The sequence below is a fragment of the Pollachius pollachius genome, assembly GCF_949987615.1.
Source record: "Pollachius pollachius genome assembly, chromosome: 14".
Classification (NCBI taxonomy): domain Eukaryota; kingdom Metazoa; phylum Chordata; class Actinopteri; order Gadiformes; family Gadidae; genus Pollachius; species Pollachius pollachius.
This window is the reverse complement of record NC_136947.1, coordinates 14995457-15009419: the sequence shown is the minus strand read 5'-3', so window position 1 is coordinate 15009419 and position 13963 is coordinate 14995457. Positions and strand designations below refer to the sequence as shown.

At 39.2% G+C, this 13963-nt stretch overlaps 2 protein-coding genes across 2 annotated transcripts; both read left to right on the top strand.

The window, feature by feature from the left end:
* Positions 1–81: 81 nt before the first annotated feature.
* Positions 82–1617, top strand: LOC307085850 (7-alpha-hydroxycholest-4-en-3-one 12-alpha-hydroxylase-like; the record flags this gene model as incomplete). Its single annotated transcript, XM_079750739.1, has 1 exon — positions 82–1617. The coding sequence occupies one exon, from the start codon at positions 82–84 to the stop codon at positions 1615–1617; it is 1536 nt and encodes a 511-aa protein (XP_079606865.1).
* Positions 1618–12046: 10429 nt separating this feature from the next.
* Positions 12047–13582, top strand: LOC307085849 (7-alpha-hydroxycholest-4-en-3-one 12-alpha-hydroxylase-like; the record flags this gene model as incomplete). The annotated part of the gene is made up of 1 exon (XM_079750738.1): positions 12047–13582. The coding sequence occupies one exon, from the start codon at positions 12047–12049 to the stop codon at positions 13580–13582; it is 1536 nt and encodes a 511-aa protein (XP_079606864.1).
* Between the last annotated feature and the right edge of the window lie 381 nt (positions 13583–13963).

Sequence of the window (13963 nt, the reverse complement as noted above, 5' to 3'; positions counted from 1 at the left end):
AGGAGGAGCAAGAGGACTCTACCAACGAGGAACTTGAGCTCTGCCTCATTTTTTTTTGCACTTTGAAGGGGACAGAGAGCAATGGGTTTACTGGTGCCAATCCTGCTGGCTCTTCTAGCCTCTCTATTTGGAGGGCTTTACCTTTTAGGAGCAATCAGAAGACAACGACCAGGTGAACCCCCATTGGATCGGGGTCCCATTCCCTGGTTGGGCCACGTGTTGGAGTTTCGCAGGGACACAGCAAAGTTCTTAGAGAGGATGAAGCAAAAACATGGGGACATATTCACAGTACAACTTGGTGGGTATTACTTCACATTCCTCATGGATCCTTCATCTTTTGGTTCGGTTGTCAAGGAGGCCCGCACAAAACTGGACTTCAATGCTTTTGCAAGGAAGTTGGTGACCAGAGTATTTGATTACAAGCCAATGGAAAATGAGAGCAAATTTTCACATGAGTCCAACAACAGGCATCTGATGGGTGATGGACTAGTATCGTTGACAGAAAGTATGATGAAAAATTTGCAGAATCTCATGCTCCACAGTATAGGCAAAGGTGGAGACCAAAAGACCTGGATTGAGGATGGACTTTTCATGTACAGTTATAATATTGTTTTCAGGGCAGGGTACCTATCACTGTATGGCAATGTGTCTTTAAGGGAGGCCGGGAGCACTGAGAAATCCTTTGAGATGGACAGAATACAATCTGATGAATTGTTTAAGGAGTTTCGTAAATATGATCAATACTTCCCAAAACTGGCCTATGGTGTCCTGTCACCCAGAGAGAGGATTGAGGTCAAGAAGCTGCTGAGGCTCTTTTGGCAAACCTTGTCATTACAGGTGTTCAAGAATAAGGACAATCCCAGCGGCTGGGTGCATGAACAGCAGCAGACCAGAGAGAAACTAGGAATGAAGGAGTTCATGCAAGACCGATACATGTTTCTAATACTGTGGGCATCCCAGGGAAACACAGGGCCTGCTGCCTTTTGGCTACTAATGTACCTCATGAAGAATCCAGAGGCCATGGCTGCTGTGAGGAGGGAGGTGGACTGGGTTGTGAAGGAATCTGGGCAGGAAGTGAAGCGTGGTGGCCCTATCATCAGTCTGACCTATGACATGCTCAAGGAAACTCCAATCCTTGACAGTGCTCTTGAGGAGACCCTGCGACTGACTGCTGCCCCCGTTCTCACCAGAGCTGTGATGGAAAACATGGACCTCAAAATGTCTGATGGTCGTGCGTATCAGATTCGACAAGGCGACAGAATTTCTCTCTTCCCTTACACTGCTGTTCAAATTGATTCAGAAATCCACCCTGACCCACTTTCTTTCAAATACGACCGCTTTCTTAACCCAGATGGCAGCAAGAAAACAGATTTTTACAAGAACGGGAAGAAGTTGAGGTACTACACAATGCCCTGGGGAGCTGGTGTCAGTATGTGCCCTGGCCGTTTCTTTGCCATGAATGAGATGAAGCAGTTTGTGTTCTTAATGATGTCATATTTTGACTTTGAGCTTAAGAATCCTAGTGAGGAGATACCTGACCTTGACCTCAAGCGATGGGGTTTTGGGGCCATGCAACCCACAAGAGATGTTGGTTTCAGATACAGACTCAGATTTTAAAATGTTCCATCTATAATGGTTATAGATGGAAACCTCCATGCAACTTGTGTATGTTATGTTTTCAGGGACCCAATCTACACTGTAAAAAAAAAAATCTTAAAAAAACTAATTTTCTGGCAGCTAGGGTGCCAGAAAAATACTGTGAAATAACAGATAATTACTTTCTCATAAAAATACGGTTATTTTCCATAATTAAAATACAGTTTGTAGTTGTAATTTTAACAAGATTTTGCCTTATTTTCATGTTGTTTTTAATGTTTAATTAGAAATATTCACATTTTAAAACAATGAAATTAACTAGAAATATGGTAAATAAATGTTGTATTACGAAAAATACTGCTTAAAAATACTGCTTAAATTTACAGAAATGTGCTATTCTTAGCTGGTTTTTAATGGAAAAAGGTTATATAATAATTTATATTTGATGTAATATAACAGTATATGGACACAAAATAATGTGATTCATCTTTAAAAACATGTAAAAAAATGTTGAAAAACATTATCTTGGCTTTACAATTGCAATAATTTACTGTTATTTTTAGATCACATCAAATGAATATGTAGTTATTTTACATTTGTTTTTAACATTTACTTAAACATTTTGTTTTAAAACATTGAAATTACCCATAAAGATGGTAAATTAACATTGTAATATGAATAATAATGCTTAAATGTACAGAAATGCGGTATTAGTTGGTTTTAATGGCATTATTTTATGTAAAAAGGCTGTATATTACTTTATATTAGATGTAAAGTAACAGTATACAGCAATAATTTGATTAATCTTTCAAAACTTAGGTGTACAATTGCAACAATTTACTGTTTATTGTAAATTGAGTTTTTTGTTCTCTTTTACATTGATTTCCTGAACATTTAAAAGACTTTCAACTTTAAAAAAAAAACTATACTCACCTAAGAACACCAGAATTATTCTATTTTTAAATGGTTTAACAGGTTTTAGGCCAGTGGGAAAAGGGGCTTAAATGAACTGTTGTGCTTGAATGAGACTAAGCTGAACAAGAATAGCTATAATTTCCTATTCTCTGTATTTTTATTTAACTGTAACCATTATTACAGCAATATTCAAAAAATAAAAACAATTAAATTAAAATGACTCTGGTTCTGAAACACAAAAAAAAAAGTTTAAAAAGAAAAAGAAGTTGAGTTACCAATTTACACTAACATTTCTATCCAAGGCATCCATAACTTGGTCAAGTCACCATACATGGATTACAAACTTACATTAAACCTCACTGGAAATGAATCCATACTCTATCCAAGGTTTCCATAACCTGGGTCAAGTAACCATGCATCCAAAACATTGACAAACTTTGTCAAACCTCACTGGAAATTAATCCATACTCTATCTAAGGCATCCATAACTTGGCCAAATAATCGACAACATTGATAACAAAGCTACATAATAGCTTACATGAAACCTCACTGGATATTAATCCATAACAGTCCGTAACTTGGAAAAAGTATCCATAATTTGTGAACACTTCTTATTCCCTCCACACGTAGTCTGCAATTCTGGTGATCAGTGTAAGAACCTTTGGACTGACTGCAAGTTTTCTTTTGGTGGCGTTCCACTCCACTTTTGATCCCTTTGGCTGGATTTATCTTGAAGAGGCACCTGTCAAATGAAAAAAAACTTTAGTCACTGTGGACTGTACTGTAATTTAATGTTTTCATACATTTGCAATAAGGTTACACAACAGTGTAGACAGAGCTTGCTTGTGGAAGAGTGTTTGGACATACAGGGAACTGTGGAATTCAAAGAGGTCAATAATACATTGTCCTACTCCGTGTATGGGTCGATCTTTCCATTTCATAACTCAATCAGAAAAAAAGAGAAAACAAGGTTGTTTTTCCTCTAACAATAAAATCAGAACATTAGAATGAAGTTTTTGATATTATTTTGTTATGTGATATTTGGATAAATTCAGGAAATGCTTGGAGACTTGTGGAAGTGCAGGTGCTTTACTTTCAGCCTACACGCACAGCAGAAAAGCCTGACCGGAGATCTGCCTGCCGACTGCAAGACAAGTCTCCTATACCGGGCAGGAGCCAGAACCATCTTCAGTAATGTCCCTTCAGGTCCATCTCGGCAGCTCTGTGCTGCTTTTCTCCGCGACCCAACTCCATCTCCTAGTGGGGCCTCCTCAGTGGCAGTGCTGGTTCCTGTCTGGTCTGAGTGACTCCTAGCATGAGTGCTCATGTGCAGCAGGCTGTCAGGCTTTCCTGCTGTGAATGTACGTGTAACGGATGCTAACTAGCATGGGCTAGTTAGCGGCAATACGTGGTAAATCCTCACACCCCTAGCCTTAAGAACGCTTCCAACCGCTGAGTTGGAAGCCTGGGCTTTTCGGCTCAGTGGATAGAGCGTTCGACTCCCGGTCCGTGGGTTGTAGTAACTGACGAGGTGGCAAGTTCGAGTCATCAACAGCTGACCCTTCATCTGGCTGGCTTTCAGCAACAGAGGACTGAGACTCACTAGGAACTGAAAGAGGACAGTATGCACCAGCGACATGCAGAGCTGTGGGTTTTTGTGCTTCCTAGATAGGTGGGCTGTGAAAGATGAGGTCACTGAAAATGTTTTATCACAGTTTTTAAATGGGCAATGCACAACCTCTCTTCTTGAAGTGTGAGATTTTAAGTGACAGAGAAGGTCTTTAAGGTCGATCAACTGTTTCTGACAATGTGGAAGTTGACATAGAAAGGGTGCCTGCAAAGTTTGACACTGCGACGCGTTAGATGAGCGTCGACGACGGCGGTAAACATGACATTTAAAAGCATTGTAATTTCTGAACTGAAACTTACAACTTTCGATATAACACGCATACTGATAATGTGGTTCATTTTTATGAAGCCCTTGATGCATCACGTACCCTTTTAGGGTATTCACTGAAGCACCACAACTACGACAGGTGTAATCTTTTGACAGCCTTAACTGCAGTGCAGTACTAACTTTTTCAGTTTACTCCATGAAATCACCTCGCATCACTTATCCGCAGAGAGAAAGAAAACCATTACCAAATCTCAGTATCATTTATAAAAAGGGTATTAAGTCGAGTATGAATTTTTTTACCCAGTGTATTATTGATGCTAGAAAAATTTCAAACCAAATTTTGACAAGTTACATAAAATTAAGCTTCCTATCCTAGCCAAAAGTCATGCCATTTCAAGTCATACAGTGAAAGTTATGGCCAAAAAACTAGTGAAAATGTAGAAGAGGCAAGAGGGTTAATAATCGATTATTGTTCATTGTTTGTTCAACGGGACGCGATTGTGCAAATCGTAGGTGGAATCCGGGAAAAGTGTTTAAAATGATTGATTCTTTAACGTCCTCATCCGTTTTTCCCAGAGAATCAAAGCCAGCAACTGTCAGTCACGGGACCCGCGCTTTTCAAAGCACGTACTACAATGACATGTCGCGTTGTTGTCTTCACGTTGTTCCGGTTCAGGTGCCGTGAGACGTTTTTTTTTTGTTGTTTGTTGGTGTACTGTGTGTGCAGGGAGACGTTGCAGCATGTCTCCTGATTAAACGTGTTTTGTGACATGCTGTGAAATAATTCAAGACCTTGTGATTTACATTGTTTGTATTTATATATAAATAAACAATACCCTACAGTGTGGCCCTGTAATGTTTCATACTTTCTATTACTTTTTATTCCTATAAATTACATCTTCACTGTTTACCTCTGAATTGCTGAAAAGCCATTAGACACAGATGACACATATTAATGCTCTGTCATAAGATCTGTTCTGGCAGAATGTAATGCTTTAAAGTGGTAGGTTAAGGAAACAGATGAAAAGCATAGTAGTTTATCTGGTTTTATGCTGGTATTGGCCTCCTTCCTTTTCCCTATGTCTGTTTAGATGTCCTTTCAAAATAAATGTTAATATAATGTTAATAAATGGTACCATCTAGGAAATTGTAATTTTAGTTATTTTCAATGAAAACATTTGTCAATTAACAAAGAAATTATAGTAAAATTTCTAATTAAATAGTTATTTTACTTTTAATTTCTCAGTAACTTTTTTTAGAGTTTTAAAGTTGAATTTTACAGTTTATTCCCTTAAATAACAGACAAATATTTGTGAAATTACGATATATTTGTGAACGTATTTTAACAATAAATATATGGATTTCTAATAGTTTTTTTTTGTAAAAGAACAGGAATATTGTGTGTTTTCACAGTGACAGTGATTTCATGTTAGTTTACATGTTAGTTAAATTAAATGGTATTTTAAAAATACAGACAAAATCTGTAAAATAAACAGTAAAATTCTGTTATATTACAATTTTTATTTACAGTGTAGTGAATGAACATATATTACCCTAATATCCTGTCTTGGAATGATACAATATGTCTTCAAATTACAAATTCTGATTTGTCCATTAAAGTTAACGTTCTAATCCTTGCCTCTGTACCTCATTTTGAACCAGTAAAAAAAGATAGCCTAGCCATCATAAGTCAGGGTGTGGTGTTGGGGGTTGATAACAGCAAAGTTCAAACAATCTGGCTTCTTACATTACTGTGGCTTAGAGACGTTGAAATATAAGGAGTAGTCATAACTGCTTAAGAGAGCCAATCTCTGACATCCTACACATCCCCCTCTCATTCATATTTTGTTTTTAACTTGCTCTTGATTCCATCGCATCAAAATACTACTGCATACTCCACTACATCCATGGCTGAAGGTGAAATTAAATTGCTTCGACAATCTGCTTAACCTATTTTGTCACTCTGCAGACTTATCTATGAAATGTCCAACATTTCATGTCACTATCCCATTAAAGAAGCTAGGATCTGCCCAATTATTTTGTTATCTCTTAACATTCTAAATCATTGATATTGCAGTGGTAATATATGGCAATATTTGTAGATTTATTTAATGTCCTCGCGATTGATTGCAAATGGGAGGCCACTGTAAATGGTGGTAATTGTGATAATTGCATACAAGTTTACACCGGTTAGACCGTTCTTTCTTCGGAACGGCTTAGTGATCAATATTTGATTAAGCATGTAAAGGTTTTAACAGGTTTTCTAAAAATATAGTTCCAGCCGGTGGCACATGGAAGCACTGTTTGCCTATAATAATGTGCCCTTGGTGATCTATTAACTGAGAAATCCCTGAAATCATCAGTCAAAAAGACACAGGGTGATGAAGAGAGAACAGAAACAGACAGTCAGTGAGGAAGAAATATTCCTCTTTCAACTGTGTGCCCTGTGTTAATTTTTAAATAGGCCATTGTCAGTGAACCCACTGTTCCATCTGAAATAGAACACAATTAGATTTAAAAAAATGCTTACCAATTTGTGCCTTTTCTGCATCAATGTATGGTGGAAAGTCTTTATTTATGTAAAGGAAAACACAAAACTCATGTAACAATAAAAATATAATGGAATATATTGCAGTAAGTATCGTTGGATAATTTGACTTTGCCCTTTGAAGGATTTTAACTAATATCTTGCCTTATATTCTATATGAGTGAAGTAAGCGGTGTAAAAAGCTTAACCGTATCTTGGACATCAGACATCAGAATCAACCCCTGTCCATACAGAGCTCCACATCAAGCTTCCGACATATTACGAGATTAATAGTCTGCGCAGTTGTCGTCAGGCTTTAATAACAAGATATGTGAATGGCACGTGCATGACAGTGTTTGATACAAGGGAAGAGAAAGTTCAGACAAGGACATAAGTTAGATAATGATACATGGTACAATGTCCAGAATAACGAGAACGACAGAAGTTTGTTTGGTGTTGAAGCCATGTATGGGAATTGCCTGATAATAACATTGGCTTGAAGCCCATGGGAGGAATCAAAGAAGCAAGGTTATTAAAACTGTGTGCCGAGACTGAAAAATCTGTTGTTCTGCAGACAAGCCTGGCTTATGTATTACTTTGTTGAAGTTCTAAATAAAAGTCTGAAACTTTATTGGCTTGTTTCCTGATATCTTTCATTGTTACAGTTTAACTGTTCTACTTTCAACAACATGAATTGGCATCGTAAACAGGATTGACCAGCTGCTCAGCCTTCTAGAACCCTAAGAACTTCTGAGACCAATCCGTTTATTATCACGTTGAATAGTATCGCATTTTTCCTTGTTACGCCTGCCAGTGAGTTACGCCTGTTGGGAGCGGACGTATAAGAAGTATTACTGCTATGCATCGCTCTTTTCATGGATTCTATGTAATATGGGTCAGAGGTTACAGACTTACACTATTCTCTTGATCATTGCTTTGTGTGTTCTGCAAGAATTTTGTTTTCTTAATTAGCTGTTGTCACACATCCTCGGCCTATTGAGTCTGATGTGCCCTGCGACTTAAGCCTTTGTGACTTTGGTCCAGCAGGTGTACAACCCCCGGGCTCCGAACTATTTACATCAGGCGCGAAGCAAGAGATGGACAGAATATACAGCCTAGTGAAGATGACTTTATGCTCCGACCTTTCGTTTTTTACTTTTTACTTTTCAATCCAAGAATTTTACTTTTCAATCCAAGAGTTAAATACTGTATTTAACGGATGAGGGTGATTATGATAAGTGGTTGAAATGGGACCTGAAACAACATAAAGACCCCCAGTCCATCTCTGTCTGTCTTTTTCTTACAAGGGTCCCGATTTGGATCGCGCAATCCACCTAATCTAAGAAAGCATCGCTCATACAGTACATTCCTTCAATTCTCAATAGCAACATATGACGAACGTAGCCTTAAACCAAACTTGTTTTCAAAAAGGATATCTTTCACATCTAGTTCATCTAGATAAGCTCAAATAATGATTTGGTTTAAATTGTTGTGTCTCAGCTATCATATGACATATTGTTTGGGTAAATAGCATTTCAGGAAAATCGTTTATTATGCTGCATTCCAGGGAAACTTTTCAACCCCTAAATTACGACTTAATGTTACGACTCACGACTTGGTAGCGTTCCAGGCAAGTCACGAAAACAAACCCTTCTGCGGCTCTGTGAGCTAACTACGAACCCCGATTAGCGGGTTAGCCTGGTATGTTGCGCCCAGAGCCAGGGTATGCCGCGACACGAAAGTGGTTCTGTTTTAGCGTCGCTGTATCACCATGGTGTCTAATGCTGCCAACCTCACCTGTGCCGTGTTCCAATATCCATACTATCCGCACTTACTACTTACGAGTACGTAGGGCGTTCCAATTCAGATCGGGCGAAAAAATGTGTAAAGAGTCCACCGTTCAAAGCGGGATGTTTATTGCGGGGGAGGAGCCGCGGCGGTAATCGTGATCGTAATTTACGGTTAGTGCACCACGGAGTAATTCGATTTAGAACAACACTGACATCTGAAAATTAGCGCTCTTAGTGAGTACGGATAGAGTACTACGTTTAAGTGTACTCATGGAAGTATGGCTATTGGAACACGGCACTGGTCAGGAGCAGTTGTGTAAAAGCACCGCCTACTGACCAATCAATTATCTTGAAAAACGAAGTTATAGCACGTGTAAGATGATGTCGTATATGTTACAGGGGGAGCTCCGCCTATCCAAACATTTTGGATCTAGCAGGTTTATTTAAGGACGTATTCACAACTGTCTTGTTTGGTTCGAACCAAACCAAAATAATCGCTGGTGCGGACCTTTTGGGCTGGTGTGAATGCAAACCATCGATCTCTGGTGCCGACCAAACAGCCGGTCCGATACCCATCTGGAGAGGTGGTCTCGGTTCGCTTCCAAACGAACCCTGGCGCGGTTCGCTTGAGATGTGAAAGTGAACGCACCTCAGCCCGATCCAGTTCTAAAAACAGGCACCCACTCAGCCGGTTGCGGCTTGCCTGTGATTTCCAACTCCAGGATCATCTGCCAGGAAGAATCGTTGGCCAGCGCGTTGGTCTACCAACATCGCTACAGGACAACGCCTGGGACCGCACAGCTTCCCGAACTCATGACGATGGGTCGTGAGTAGAAATGTACTAACACTGTGATGTGGGCCAGAGCCTAGAGACCACTGTTTCCTCGGTCTTACCCACGTCTGCTGTTTCATCTCGGCCTGGCACCTTTTGGTATTAGTGTGCATTTCTAAAATCATGACTTTCAGAAATGTTTATGGGCATATGTCCAATGACAGTAAAATAAGTGAGTAGGCCTATTGTATGTAATTATGCAAATGAGTGTCTGAAGCATTTGCATAGTCTTATTTTTCGCAAAAATCTGCATTAAATCAGCCATTTTAAACAGAATCAAAAGGAAAATAATACCATGTGGTTGGGCAGTATGTAGCAGTGGAGTTTGGGATATTTGTGATACAATTATTAACAATAACTTCCAGGGACTGAAAATGAGGCCCTGGTACCAAGTTTCAGAATTTTCATTAAACTTGGGGAGGAGTGTGTCAGTTTAGGTTTGGCCACAAGGTACAGCGCTCCCTATGGTCATAGCAGGACAAAACACTTTGGAGACTTTCTTTTTTCTTCTGTTCTACATATGCCTATTTAATTTGACAACTCCACAGTGTTCAGGTTTGGAGCGGTTGATTTTAAAATAAGACACATAATAACAAACACAAATTAACACAAAACGTATTTGGAAAACATTACAGTGGAAAACATGATGGCACGCACATAGACAGACTGTTTATGAATAATACTTTATAATTGACTGAACAATATTTATAATATATTTACTAAAATGATCTATATTATTGCAAGTGTAATGTGTCTATCTCATGAAAAAAATTCATCATGCCATCTGCAGTCAGTTGAAAAATAAAAAATAAAGTAGGTGAATTACCTTTCTTTAATTAATTTTCATTTTCATTTACTTTCTTTTACCAGACATGGCTTCAACAGCACGAGTAGGTCAATTCCCTGACCTCATTACTACAGATCAAAGTTGTTTTTTTTAAGCTGCTGCACTTAATGATTTCATGGTCCATGAAAAGAAAAGCTAAGAATAATTTACATGTAGTAACATGTATGAAAATTCTTATGACTAATTTGGCCGAATTGACCCTCGTCAGGACAGGCGGCTCATTTATATTTATGAATAAGTGAAAAGTTGAAAACACATTTAAAAAAAACGTGTTTCTAAAGTACATAAAAAAGGTTTGCACGTGTTTTTCGAATGAAAAACAAGTGTATCATCCTAACAATGATCTGTGAGAGGATAATAACCCTATTGCACTAAATATTGATTTGATTGTTAGTAATGGTGTTAGTAATGAGGTAGAAAATGTTAGAAAATTAGTTTTGGGGGATTTTTTGGTTTCTGAATTGAATTGATCCGAATTTGATATTAAAACATGCACTGGGTCAAATATACCCAGGATCATTTTCGTTGTACGGGAAAAACAAACATAACAGGAGGGTTAATGTTTAACTCTCGTTTACTTGCTGGCAACTTCTGTGAACCCGAACCTTTGGCTTCAGGTTTAACAAAAACACTAAATTTTAATCAAGACCATTCACAGAATTGTTATATGCAGTGAGGTGAATTCTACGTACTACCTGCCGTAAAATACAGTTTGAAAAACACTGGTGTAATTTATAGGTTTATTGCATAGGATTTGGATTATTGCTACTAAAGCGTGGCTTTAATGTAATGTCTTCTCTTCATGATGGGGGTACTTGAGTACAGCTGAGGGTACTTGAGTGCAAGCAACATATTGGCTAATCTGAAAATACGTCTTTGTGATTAATAGATTCATTTGATTTCTTTGTTGCGCCCGGGGACAGTGTTGCTATGTTTGTTTATCTATGTTCTGTATGCATACTCGTTTATCTATAAATACATGCATATATATGTATGTATGTATGTATGTATGTATGTATGTATGTATGTATGTATGTATGTATGTATGTATGTTTATATACAGGGTGCGATTTGCCGGTGGGGATGGTGGGGATTATCCCCCCCTCTGGTTTACACGTCCTACCCTCTGCTGAATTATTTTTATCCTCGGTGGGGATAAAAATTATCCCCCCCACCCAAAGTATTTTCACCATTACATCGTAATAATTAACAACCAAAATACACAGGGTCCGTCTTCATTTTGAAACATTTTAAAATGTTTCTCAAAATTATCCCCCCCTCTGGTTTTTTCACAAATCGCACCCTGTTTATATATAAATGCATACAGATCTTTATCTAGATATATTATCATCTGGTGTTAGTATGGTAGCCCCTTTGATAATATTGTATAGATAAATAAGCTATTGTTTACAAGTAACAATTATTGATAAATCTATTTTGAAGTATCATAAAATACAATGCACCAATAAAGAGCTTGTAGTCTGTTTGTCTTCAAATGAGAGAGCTGAGTTGACATCGGATTCTGTGGCCGTGGAACACCCTCCCCACGCACAGGGCAAGAGGAGGAGCAAGAGGACTCTACCAACGAGGAACTTGAGCTCTTCCTCATTTATTTTTTGCACTTTGAAGGATACAGAGGGCAATGGGTTTACTGGTGCCAATCCTGCTGGCTCTTCTAGGCTCTCTATTTGGAGGGCTTTACCTTTTAGGAGCAATCAGAAGACAACGGCCAGGTGAACCCCCATTGGATCGGGGTCCCATTCCCTGGTTGGGCCACGTGTTGGAGTTTCGCAGGGACACAGCAAAGTTCTTAGAGAGGATGAAGCAAAAACATGGGGACATATTCACAGTACAACTTGGTGGGAATTACTTCACATTCCTCATGGATCCTTCATCTTTTGGTTCGGTCTTCAAGGAGGCCCGCACAAAACTGGACTTCAGTGCTTTTGCAAGGAAGCTGGTGCTCAGAGTTTTTCATTTCAATCCAATAGAACATGCCAGAAAGCAATTTCATGATTCCAACAACAGGCATCTGATGGGTGATGGACTTGTATTATTGACAGAAAGTACAATGAAAAATTTCCAGAATCTCATGCTCCACAGTATAGGCAAAGGTGGAGACCAAAAGACCTGGATTGAGGATGGACTTTTCATGTATAGTTACAATATTGTTTTCAGGGCAGGGTACCTATCACTGTTCGGCAATGTGTCTTTAAGGGAGGCCGGGAGCACTGAGAAATCCTTTGAGATGGACAGAATACAATCTGATGCACTGTTTACAGAGTTTCATAAATTTGATCAATACTTCCCCAAACTGGCGTATGGTGTCCAATCACCCAGAGAGAGGATTGAGATCAGGAAGCTGCTGAGGCTGTTTTGGAAAACTTTGTCATTACAGGTGTTCAAGAATAAGGAGAATGCCAGCGACTGGGTGCGTGAACAGCAGCAGACCAGCGAGGGACTAGGAATGAAGGAGTTCATGCAAGACCGATACATGTTTCTAATACTGTGGGCATCCCAGGGAAACACAGGGCCTGCTGCCTTTTGGCTACTAATGTACCTCATGAAGAATCCAGAGGCCATGGCTGCTGTGAGGAGGGAGGTGGACTGGGTTTTGACGGAATCTGGGCAGGAAGTGAGGCGTGGTGGCCCTATCGTCAATCTGACCTATGACATGATACAGAAAAGTGTGATCCTTGACAGTGCTCTGGAGGAGACCCTGAGACTGACTGTTGCACCCGTTCTCACCAGAGCTGTGATGGAAAACATGAACCTCAAAATGTCTGATGGACGTGAATATCAGATTCGACAAGGCGACCGAATTTCCCTCTTCCCTTACACTGCCATTCAAATTGATTCCAAAATCCACCCTGACCCACTTTCTTTCAAATATGACCGCTTTCTTAACCCAGATGGCAGCAAGAAAACAGATTTTTACAAAAACGGGAAGAAGTTGAGGTACTACACAATGCCCTGGGGAGCTGGTGTCAGTATGTGCCCTGGCCGTTTCTTTGCCATGAATGAGTTAAAACAGTTTGTGTTTTTCATGATATTATATTTTGACTTTGAGCTGAAGAATCCTAATGAGGAGGTACCTGACATTGATGTCAAGCGATGGGGTTTTGGGGCCATGCAACCCACAAGAGATGTTGGTTTCAGATACAGACGCCGATTTTAAATCACACATCACACTTTTGAGTTAAGTCTTTGTTTATGGATGGTAACCTCCATCCAACTTGTATGTTATGTTTTCAGGCACCTAATCTAGTACAGTATCTTAAACGTAACATACAACTTAAACGTTGTCTGTTAAATCACACACACACACACACACACACACACACACACACACACACACACACACACACACACACACACACACACACACACACACACACACACACACAGTTGAAATATAAGGAGTAGAGTACTAACTGCTAAAGGGAGCACATCTCTGATCCCTGACATCCTGCACAACCCCCTCCCTACCAAACTTGTCCTGTAGCTAGTTAAATATATTCAAGATGCCATGATCCCCCATTTATGTTTTCTCATGTCA